Genomic DNA, 12,372 nt, shown 5'->3' with positions numbered 1-12,372 from the left:
TCCGTATTCATGACAGCATTCATTAAATTGGCGCATTACGTTCTGTAAATCATTGTTGTTATCCGTCATTATTACTGTATCGTCTGCAAAACGTTAATTCAAAAAGTTATTCAAAACTTCGCCATTGATAGATATACCTTCTATTGAATCTGAGAGCGCTTCTTTAAATACCGCTTCACTGTCTACATTGAACAGTAGTGGTAACAGCACACAACCCTGGTGGACTCCTCTCTGTATTGCTCATTATTTTAAATAAGTCACTAATTTGCAGAAAAAGTGTGTCTGTTCTTTTCTTGCCTTTTGTTTCTGTGGCTTCAGGCCGAAATGCAATTTATGTAGACCCTTAAACTTCGGTTTAAGTTAAGTGGCGCCTGTCGCCGATCCTAATGGTTACAAAATTTCAACAATTGAAAAAAACATAAAAACTGTTACAATTTTGTGATGTTGCAGTATTAAAACACTACTTGTTAACTTTGTCTTTGAAAACGTTTCCTTTTTTTAAACGAGCTGTCGTCATAGAGTTATCTTCAAATTTGGGTATGATTCGTAGCAAGAAGACTGAGGCTTCGAACAACAATTCTTAACAGGTCACTTGACTACACTTCTAGTCTGCTACTACTACTACCACTACTAGGTGGTTTCTGCTGAAGTCCTATTTTTTATTGTCGATGAAACCATTCGTTTTATGGAAACCTACCTTGAACTATTATTAAATTCGTTAAAAGTTTGACTCTTTTTAGAAGAACGCAGTAGCCTATTTTTAGAAACATTCTTGACAATATTGGCAAATGTATGAGTGTACTGTCTGGACCGCAGTGGTGACCACAGTGAACTTGTTTTTTTTATCGCAGAAAAACTTTTAAATTCGCTCATTTGGATTGTTGTCATGTTTAATAAAGTTTTAATTTTCAGTGTGCTTTGTTTTGGCTCATACTGTATTTTTGAATGCTCCTATTAATATATTTTTTATGATCGCCGATCAGATGAGATATTCATGATATAAAATAATAAGCTCTATAGATCGTTTTGTGATATATCAGTGTTGTATTGATTGACTAGTGTGTTGGCAGCTGAAATTATTTATGAAGGTGAATTATAGGGAATTGAAATGTGACTAGCGATTAGTGTGTGTGGGTTTTCGGTATATAAAATTATTAGCAATTGGTGCAGATCATTATTATACCATTCAGAAGAGTAAACCATTTTAAATTTAAAGAAATAAATAATTGTTTCAAATTAGTTAAATATGCATCTGCATACTATTATCACGAAGAGCACAAAGCATAAGAAGATGGTTGCCAAAATTCCCTAAGGGCAATACGAATAAGAAAATCCCTAATTTTCCCCTGGAGTAGATTGAAACAAAAAAGTGTTTCACCACAGGTAAATGATGACGGTATCCAATTTAGGATACCAGAAAAGAGAAAACGCCTGGGAATTTCTTTGCTTCTGAATATTTGATTTCATATTCGATCTTTGATTTTGAGATTAAAAGAACTGCATAGTGAGCGCGTTTGAAGTTTGCCATTCAAAATGTATTTTCTTTTGTTTTCACTTCAGGGGTTTTATAATTTCTATTTTATCGACGTAACGAAGATTCATTATTCATTATAATGGTATATGTACAATCAAATATATAGAATATTAAGAAATATATAAAAAAATTTATTTCAAATCCTTTATAAAAGGTATATAATAAAATACCCAAACGGGTTATATCACAATTACATTACAGAACGTTTTCGGAATGTAAATTCCATCATCAGTGTAACGAAGTATACATGCTATGAGCTACTAAAATATATGGGTGAAAACCCGTTAAATGTTGTTAATTTATAGGTATGTTACATTATATATTATTACAAATTAGGATGTTCTAGTTACCGTTGGAATTGGTAACATTTGAGTTGTTATCAACAGGCCCTCGAAGACACTTTGTCTCAGGACCATGTAACCTATGTAGAGCCATACGTCACCATCCATATTTTAACATAAAAAACATGTCACCCGTCAAACTCTATTTAATTACAAAAGCTGCCTTCCTGGACGTAAGCAAAACCTTCGACAGAATGTTGCATAATGGACTGAATATAAAATGACGGAATATGGATACAGCGAGACCATGACAAATCTCGTCACCTCATATTTAGCCGACTGGAGTTTCAAGGTTCAGATAGGACAAGTTCTGTCTGAGCACGGGACACAGATGTCGGAGTATCACAGTCGAAGGTTTTGTCACCCCTTCTGAATATCATAAAATACACAGCAGATGTTCCAAAAACACCCGGAACACTAATCAGCCTTTATGCAGATGACACTGCAATAGCGGCAAAACATAGAAACATGGATATAGCCGTATGAAACCTACAGACGGCATTGGATACAGTAACAAACTGGAGTATTTAGTGGAAAATAGCCCTAAAACCAGAGAAGACACGAAAGGCTCGTCGAATGGAAAAATCAAAGCTAAATACCTATGAGTCGTATGCACCAACGCTTATCGTTTATTTATCATGTGTTCAATCGTCGGAAACACATAAGACGAAAACAACAAGTGTTAGCAAATATTTAAAGAAAACTAGATAATTTCGTAGCTCTATCCGAATAATGAAGATAAGTGTGTTAAGGTGATAGCGGGATTAAATCGACTCACGCTGTCCCGCATTACTAGGTAAAGATATCATATGAGGGTCCTGTTTCCTGGGACTCTCATATGACAAGCACAATTACAATAGTAGCCTCCCACAGCACATCAGCGTGCTGTGGTGGAGAGCCTGGGGAACATTGGGACTCGGAGAAGTCGTCCCTGGTATATTCAGTCCAGTCGTCCTCAACCCAATGAACTAAATGTCCGAATATGTTCATTTGGGAACATAAGTGTCTACAGGTTAAGATTGCTATTTCTGCTTTGCTTGTAATCCTATTTAATGAACTGCAATTTAGGAAGCAAAACATTTTTAACAGATGATTAAATGTTGAGAATTCCATGGACTGCAAGGGTCACCAATGAGGAAGTGCTGAGAAGGATGGGTCGAGAAAAAAAATTGTTGAGAACAATAAAAGTACGCAAGACGGCATACTTTGGACACATACTGAGGAATGATAAATATAGTCTTCTGCAGGTCACCATGCAAGGTAGAGTCGATGGCAAAAAGGGAATAGGTAGAAAGAGGAAGTCATGGCTGCTAAATATTCGAGACTGGACAAACATGACTGCAGACGAATTATTCCACGTTGCAAAAGACAGAGAAACTTTTAGAAATGTTGTGGTCGCCAACCTCCGTTAATGGGACGGCATAGGAAGAAAAAGAATGAAATGAAATAAAATAAATTAAAATAGAATAGAATAAAATAGTAATAAAAAAATAAAATAAAATGCAATAAAATGGAATTAAGTAAAATAAAATAAACTAAAATAGAATAAAATAAAATAAAAATAGTATCGATTCGTATCTAATCGAATCGAATCGAATGAAATCAAATCAAATAGAATTGAATTAAATTGAACTAAAAACCATCGTTCCATGCGTAGACGATAAGAAAGTTATGCTTCCCCTCCACAGTCACTTCCGGATTGCTACGTCCCGTTATTTTTTTTCTAAAAATCTTTTCTGATACAAAGTTTTTGTCGACTAATTACTAAACACTCTTCATTATATTTTTGAAGTGTGTGAGTGACTGTTTTGTGCATTTTTAATAATCTATTGCTGAATTTTGTCCTTTACTATTAAATTATTATTTTACTTATTGAATCCCAATTCACGATTCACTTATTTGTCTATTTAATTTGAATTCTTGAGTTACCGTAACCAACAGCCTACCCTCCTCATTTATGAGTTGTGTATGGTTGTAACGTAACGTTTAGATGGACCCACACACTTATCGTCCAAACAAGAAATGGTCCAAATCCGGAAGACGATTAGTTGGTACATATGGAAAAACAGATCAGTTCTTAAGATCACAACAACAAAAAACACCATCTTTAAGGATACTAATGACTAAACTCTAGCTCTTTTTGATCTGCGAGTTTTAATACAATACATACACAACAGTTGATCCTTCATATTAGGACAATCGTTTTGTGATGTGCAATTATAATAGGAAATGCTTTCGATAATAACGAAAATTCGTAAGTTTCCTTCATTCGCCTAGAAGGCGGACAAACTACTTTGAAAGAAGTACTTTTTTCGGTATGATTGCTTTGCATGTGGTATAACAATGAAAACTGCTTCTGGTTAAAATGTATGATTCTGAATAATAAGCTCAGGTTAAGCAGTGGTTAAATTAGACCGTTCAAGTGTAGTAGCACTGTCCTCTTTCTTTCATTACACACAGTATTGTGCGAATTAATAGAATCATTGTGGCATTTTTCAATATTCACAGTTGGCAACACTATCCACACATTTACAACTGACGAAGCATTGAAGGAATTAACTTGAGGGAATGGTACGGATGCACATCAATTGAACTATTCAGAGCAGCAGCATCTAAGATCAGAATAGCCATGATGATTGCCACCTCCGTCGCGTAGATGGCACGTGAAGAAGAAGAAGCATTGAAAACATAATCTTACTTTACTCTGACTTTTATTTGATGATGTTTTAGGACATTTCCCACTAAGTTTGTGTTGCTTTTGGTAATTAGTGAGTTTGTTTCGTTAAATTCCATCATGGATATTACGTCTAGGAAGCTTGAAAAGATTATCACGTTAAGTGAATACACTTCTATGTCACAAAATCATCACAGAAATCGCAAGAACGTGTGGAGTGAGTCAGGGGGTAGTAAGCAAGATTTTGAAGCGTAAACGAGAAACGGGATCAATGGATGTAAAAAGGTTAGGAAAATGCGGAAGAAAGAGAAAAACAACACCAGCAGATAAAAGATTTTTACTTCGAAAGAGCAAATTGGACCCAAAAAAAACAAGCCAAGAGCTCCGACAAGATCTAGCAGCAACAAGTGTAGTTATTCATGACTCAAATATTCGGAAAAGACTTTTGGAGAATGGTAGAAGGGCAATTCGTCCACAGAAAAAACAGCTTCTAACTGAACGAATGAAGAAGCAAAGGCTATTGTGGGCCAAAAAATACTCTAATTGGACTGTAGACGACTGGAGAAAAGTTCTATTTACAGATGAAACTTACTTTATAGTTCAGGAACAGCGATAGAAATTCGTAAGGAAGTCTGACAATGAAAACCTTACACCATCTCATATTACTCAAACGGTAAAACATCCAGTCAAAAAAAGGTTTTGGGGATGTTTTTCATACATGAGGGTTGGATCTTTGGTACCAATTGAAGGCATAATGAACAGCCAAAAATACAAATCCATGTTGGAACAGCGTTTGGAAATAGAACTCCAAAAATGTCAGCCCTAAGGAGGAGCGATTCTTCAACAGGACTCTGCTCCCTGTCACAAGTCAAAGCAAATGATGGAATTTTTCAAAAATAAGAAGATTAATGTTTTAGGTTGGCCCGGTAATTCGCCAAACCTCAATCCCATTGAAAATTTATGGGCCATTTGCAAAGCTAGACTGCGCAAAATCGATTGTAATACAAAAATAAAAATGATATTTGGGATGAAAGGATATCTGGTAACTGTCAGAAGCGCGTAGAATATATGCTAAAACGGGTAAAAGTAATAATTGCAGCAAAAAGGGGACATATTTCCTACTAAATGATGTAAGTTTACCTTTATAGTTTTGTCAAAATATAATTTTTTTGTTTTTTCATTAAAATAGCCTATGACTCCGTTAATTCTCACAGTACTGTACGTAAAGCGCAAGAATAGCAGTACATACTTATTTTGGGACAGTAAATTTTCTTTAAACAGTTAACGCTAATCGTAACCAAAATTTACAGCTTTAAATAGTTTGTAACTTTTACCTATACCAGCTTAACTCTTTTTTTGCCACAGATGATTAGATATATACGTTAAAAACTTTCTGATATAAATAATATTATGCTACATATCAAAATCTCATTTTGACGAAATGATTTTTATAAATTTTCACAATTTTAGCTATCGAAGTTTTTTCGATTTTTCTGAATGAAACAAGTTTACTTACCATTGTGTTCTAAAGTTCTAAACAATAATATTGCTGATTTATAAGAATCGAAGAATATGAGTTTTTATATCAAAGAGTGATTGCCACCCTCTCAAACCAACCCATCTGTGCATATGCTGCGGTTATAACAAAAAATATAGCCGTTCATTATAACTTCAAATGCTATGATGTTACCATTGTGCTTTTGTTTAATACTCCATATTCCATCATTCTTTGCATCCAGACCAAAGATTTTCAACTGTATCATGGCAACGTGGATGCACTTATGCAGACAATATTAGTAGAGTAAAATTATACAAAATACAAAAAATGTCTTCAAAGGTTTTTATAGGTAACCCCAAAAACTGACAATTCGACAAACACGTAAAAATAATATAGAGTGATATAGAAAAGATGATAACTCTTCATTGTGGACTATGTAAAACTTATTTAGTCCCCCGCGCCTAACACTGTTGATCCTGATGGCTCAAGCAATGACAGGGTTTTGATACTCCAACTTTAAATAGATATTTCAATTCTTTATATTAAAGATATTATTCCGGGGTTAACTAGGATACTGAATAATTTAGAAACGAACAACAGTAACAAAGATAACTGTTTTAAAATCAATGTGACTCACAGGTTAGATTTAACAATTAACAACCTTTTTTAAAAAATTAAGGATAAAACACAAAAGATAAGCTTAGTAACATTGTCTACAGCATTCACTGTTCTTCATGTAATAAGTCGTATATTGGTCAAACATCTCAACTACTCAAGTCTAGAATCACTCTTCATAAAAGTGATTCACGCCTTCATCCTTTGTGAATTAGCTAAACACGTCCATTTTTGGACGTTTTGTTGTTTCCAAAAACATACTTATGTAATCAAATAGAAGCAGTTTTAAACGCTTTAAATCGTTTGTAATATAAAAGTTTAAATTCAGCGTTCAGGCATATTTCAGTTACCTCACATTTGTTCATACCGCACCTCCAAAACTAAAACCAAAATTCCAGCCTATATGTGTGAAGATTTGGGTCTAATAATTAAAATTCCGTAGTGGCTACATAGTGAAATTTTACTACGACCGGTCAACGGAAGTGATAAATTTTATTGATCTCATGAGAATCGTAAAAAATGTATGCTAAACGTTTATTTATTTAATACCTTTATAGAAATTGACTTCATTTTCGGCAAAATACAATAATAGCATACGAAAGCTGCTCTCTTCACTTTTAAAACGCATTTCGACTTTTGTCGATAGGACACTTTGATCAAAAGATATCGAATTTTGACAGTCGAGTTGATAAAAATTTTACATATTTAAAATTTATTTCGCGCTTCCTGACATTGAAAATCACCGATCGCTTCAAGCGTTGTTTCTAAGATAAAATTCTAGTAAATATTTTTGTTCAAAAATATATCAGCTACATTTTTTATTTAAAACATTTTTTTCTACGGCGTACATATTCTTGTTACAGGAGGCCAGGGCATGCAGGACCATCGGGACATATACGAACATTTACAGATACGAAATGAATAATTTGAATTTCGCGCTGAATTTGCTACCGGAGGTTGGCAACAGTAAACCGTGCTTCAGTATAGGGTCAGTCGACGCAGATATTGCAATGTCAATTTTATGAGATAATTTTGATAATCATTTTGATTTAAATTAAGTGTTCTAATTTTTACTAAACTTTTAGGTTGAGTTTACCAAAAGTATAAGCTCAAACATGGAACATGCTTGTATAATGTATATGATGTATGCTTCAAATATAAAGAGATAAAGCTTTAGAAAAGTACATTTTGATTATATTATGTTATGAATTCTGCAATTTTTGATTTATATAAAACAAGAATGAGTGGACCTGCGTAGCGCAAGCGGTAGGATGCTTGCCTCGCAAGCCGGTGGTCCGGGGTTCGAATCCCACCGCCGGCAAGAACATCTAGACATTTTAAAAATGTCTATAGGCCCCAGGTCGACTCAGCCTGAATAAAAATGAGTACCTTGGGTTAAACCAGGGGTAATAATAGACGGTTGAAGCGTAGCACTGGCCATGTTACCTTCCTTGTATACCGTAGGCCCTAGATATAGCAGACTACCCTGCTATACTCCCAAAGCCGCGACAGCGGTATAAAACGGGAGACTATTATATAAGAATGAGTAAATATTTGTTTCTTTGGTGATTAATTGCAGTTAATTATTGGAAATTTTTTTTGGAAATTAATCTTTTAAATCATTTCAAATTAGCAGTTGCCAGATTGCAAGAGATGTTTGCAATTAATCTCGAAAGAGACAAATATTTACTCGTTATTGTTTCATATAAATTAAAAATTGCAGAATTCATAAAATAGTATAATCAAAATGTACTTTTTAAAAGCTTTATCTCTTTATATTTGAAGCATACAACATATGCATTATAAAAACATCCCAACACTTCTTCTAAATGTGCCTATCTTTTAGAGATGTTCGCGACCACATCGACCCATCTTATTTTATTCACAGCAGCTCGAAATAGATCAGTTGACGTTAGACCAGTCCATTTCCTAAGATTGGCCAGCCAGGATATACGTCTACGTCCAGGGCCTCTCTTACCCTCAATCTTGCCCTGTAGAAGTCTGTATTTATCATTACGCATGATGTGGCCGAAGTAAGCCAATTTTCTGTTTTTTCTGGTGTTAATAATTTCTTTGTCCTTTCTTAGCCTCTGGAGAATAGTTATGTTACTTTTGTGGTGTATGTATGAGACCCTCATACGTCGGTAGCACCACATTTCAAATGCCTATAATCGTTTTATGGCATCTTCTCTAAGGCTCCAGCTTTCTACTCCATAGAGGAGGACACTAAAGACGTAACATCTAAGAATTCTTCTGCGTATATTGATACTTAAAGATAAGTTGCAGAGAATCTTCCTAAGACTGTTGAAAAAGCTTCTGGCTTTTCCAATACGAGTTTTTATTTCGTAGCTGTCAGTCATCATAATCTTTAATATTGCAGCCCAAATGGCATATTTTATCCACTCTTTCTAACGGTGTATTGTTAATTGTAATTTGGGCGTTTATACCGGTGTTCTTACTAATGATCATTATTTTTGTCTTCTTGCAATTTAATTTTAGGCCGTATTTGTTACATGCTTCTACAACGTTATCCATCATCCTTTGGAACCCCTGCGCACTATCTGCCAGCAACACTGTATCGTCTGCATATCTAATGTTGTTTATAAGTTGGCCATTTACAGCAATCCCATCTTTTGATTCATCCAAGGCCTCTCTAAAGATGTTTTCAGAGTATATGTTAAATATTGCCGGTGACAATATGCAACCCTGTTTAATTCCTTTTTCGACTGTGAAGATTTCATTTTCTTATCGTACTGTTGCTTTTTGTTGGAGATATAAGTTTGAGATCAGTCTTATATCCTTACCATCTAGTCCTGATGTTTTTAGGATATCGATTAGTTTCCCATGTGGGCCTTTAACAAATGCCTTCTCGAAATCAATGAAACTGCATACACATCGCAGTTGACATCCCTGGCTCTCTGTATTAGAACTTGCAAACTAAAAAGTGCTTCCCTTGTTCCGAGTCCTGCTCTGAATCCAAATTGAACTTCACTCAGGTGTTCTTCTAATTTGGTGTTTATGCGCGAGTGAATGATAGTAAGGAGTACTTTAAGTACATAGCTCATCAAACTAATCAATCTATGTTCTTCACATTTTCTAGCGTTGGCTATTTTAGGAAGTGGAATGAATATTGATAGTAGGCAGTCTTTTGGTAAGTCTCGTAGATGTTGTTGAATAGCTTCGTAAGAGTTGTGATTTGGTGTGCCTCTAATAGCTTTAAAATTTCACCATGCACCTCATCATGTCCTGGTGATTTCCCATCCTTAATCCGCTTAATGGCCATAGTTACTCCTTCGTATTTCCATCTTCGTAATTTATCTTCAATGGTAGTTAAAATTTGGCCTTCAATGTCTACAACTATGCCTGTATTGCGTTATTTTCTGGTATTCTGTACCTCTTTAATTTTTTTGTGCATATGGAAATCTTCATGTTTGCGTTGTAGTGTTTCAACTTCCATACATTTCTCCGTCATCCATGCTTCTTTTGCTCCTTTTATCTCCTTTAGTATTCTTATGCAACTTTTTGTATTCGTTGTCAGTTCTACCTTTTAATTTTCTTTGCACTTCCATCTTCTGCAATATTTTATCTGTCATCCATTCTTGCTTCTTTTCTCTTTTGATTTTAGCTATTCATGCGAATTTGTGGTAATAGATGTCTTCATTTCGTTTAACTGTTCTTCTATGCCTCTAGTAGTGTCATCCCAACACTCCCAAACCGAAATATTTTATTTCATATTTGACATTTGCGGCTATATTCAGCTTGTACTTTCAAGATATTTCATTACAAAATTCAGTGTGCAAAAGCCCATTGCTGTTAAATGTGTGCACGTACACATATCTCACCTACATTTCACGCGTTAATCGTTAATTTGACTAAACTTTTTGTGAGATTATGCTTGATAATGTTTTTCGTGCGAAATAGGACAATAAGAACCACATACGTACATTTGGCAAAATTGCTTGGTGTATGATATCTTGTCAAATACGAAAATGTAGATTTATGCAGCAATTCTTTTCAAAAAGTAGCAACTGTTGAAAAGGGCACTAAATGATTTAAAAAAAGTGGCATACTTCCGTCTAACAGAGGTATATTTGACGAAACTTTCAAAAATATTTGATACTTCTTCCCAAACTTGTATCTCGGAAGATTTGCCCTCGTCAGCATTGCAACAAACTGAACTAATTCTCCCAATCTCCCAGACCTGCCACACCAAATCAGATCTGTAACTTCAACCGACAGATCTGAAAATTATTCACCTTAACCTAGCACCAGTAAGCAGGCTGATGCCGATATCAATGCTAGTTCTTTCACAGATATACTTCAACTGCTGTATCCAAAACTCAGCCAATATAAGAAAAAACACAAAACCAATACTAAAAAGGAGATATTGAAAATTTTGACAAGCACCCCAAATAAAGATGATCTTGAGAAACAAAAGGAAATGAGAGAAATTAGAGGCAAGATAACAAAATTTTAAAGCTTGTGCCAAAGAAAAACCAGCCAGTAAAGGATAGTAATGAAAACAGTAGTAAAGATTCAGAATTGGAAGAAGAAGATGAAGATGTTTCTAAACGAATTTTGCAAATACTAACTGATGGTCCCATTTGACTCACATACTGGGTCATTCCACATTAAGTTGTAGTTGTTTTTTAGTTTATTTGTATTTTTTGTTAAGCATTATAATAAAAAATGTTATTCAAAACTATGGTAAGGGTGATGTTTTCATTACTTATTTGTAAGTTTGGCAGATGCAAGTAAAAAATGTTAGGTAGTCATTTTGGCCCCGGTCTCCCCTAAATTTATCTCCCCCCCCCCCCAACTATGAGATGATTTTCGGGAAAAATTAAGCTTGTTCGTATGATTTTTTTAGAGGTTCAATAGCATTTTCGTACTCTGACGACTGGAGTAATAGTAAAGATATCTTAACGACTAATTGATTATTCTACAATAATTATAATATTGGCAGATGCAATTGTGAAAAATTTTCATTTTTTAATCTGTAATCTTTCTGCCTCATTAGAAATAAATCTGATGGGTATATTTTTTCCTAAATGTTAAAGAAAACATTTTATTTCTATATTAAATACATTACTATTTAATATTTTAAATTCAGAACAATGATTAAAAATGTGCCAAATAAAAATTTTTTTTTTTATTCATAATTTCACTGGACTAAAATTGGATAGCGGTTTTTCATCACGCCTACTAAACGGTATGTGATTAGACAAGTCGAATATTTGCGAAACGCGCCGGCGCGAGCGAACCCTAGCGGCAACTCTATGAACGACAGACACCAGATAACCAAGATGGTGTCCGGTTGACGAGGGGAGTGGCGAATGAAAACTGTAGTTGCGGTAGAAACAAGTGCCGGCGAGATCCGGTTATGTAGTAGGGCTCCCTCGTACCGCTTAGCCCTAAAAAAAATACAAACAAGTGCCGTGTGATAAATATGACCTCTTCGTAGTGTGCCATGACATTTAATACTTAAATAATCATAGACACACCCCTATAATTCAACTCATCTGTGATAATAATTATGGCCGTACGTATGGACAACTCTACACCCAATAGAAAAATTAACTATAAAGTTACGGTAGGTGATACTGAACTGTCATATTTGTTATTTATTAATGTGTACATTAACCCCACCCAATAAGTCTTCCCAAAGTACTAACAATAGTACCTGTCCAAAACACGGTTGCGTAATATG

The 12,372-nt window shown here is 34.7% G+C and overlaps 1 protein-coding gene across 9 annotated transcripts in view; it reads left to right on the top strand.

Annotated features, from left to right (window-relative positions):
* shep (RNA binding motif single stranded interacting protein alan shepard) overlaps positions 1 to 12,372 on the top strand; it is a 327,333-nt gene that overhangs the window by 120,993 nt on the left and 193,968 nt on the right. For 8 of the 9 annotated variants that reach the window (XM_072526759.1, XM_072526758.1, XM_072526752.1 and 5 more), the window contains exon 1: positions 11,960 to 12,255. The exons of the other annotated variant lie outside the window; for it this stretch is intronic. In XM_072526759.1, coding sequence (XP_072382860.1) covers positions 12,199 to 12,255 — 57 coding nt within the window. In that variant the 5' untranslated portion in view covers positions 11,960 to 12,198. Of the gene's footprint in view, positions 1 to 11,959; positions 12,256 to 12,372 lie in introns of those variants that run through there. 9 annotated transcript variants of the gene reach the window in all.

This window comes from Diabrotica undecimpunctata, chromosome 3 (assembly GCF_040954645.1).
Source record: "Diabrotica undecimpunctata isolate CICGRU chromosome 3, icDiaUnde3, whole genome shotgun sequence".
NCBI lineage: Eukaryota > Metazoa > Arthropoda > Insecta > Coleoptera > Chrysomelidae > Diabrotica > Diabrotica undecimpunctata.
Note: the sequence above shows the minus strand (reverse complement) of the source record. Positions and strands in the feature narration are given on the sequence as shown.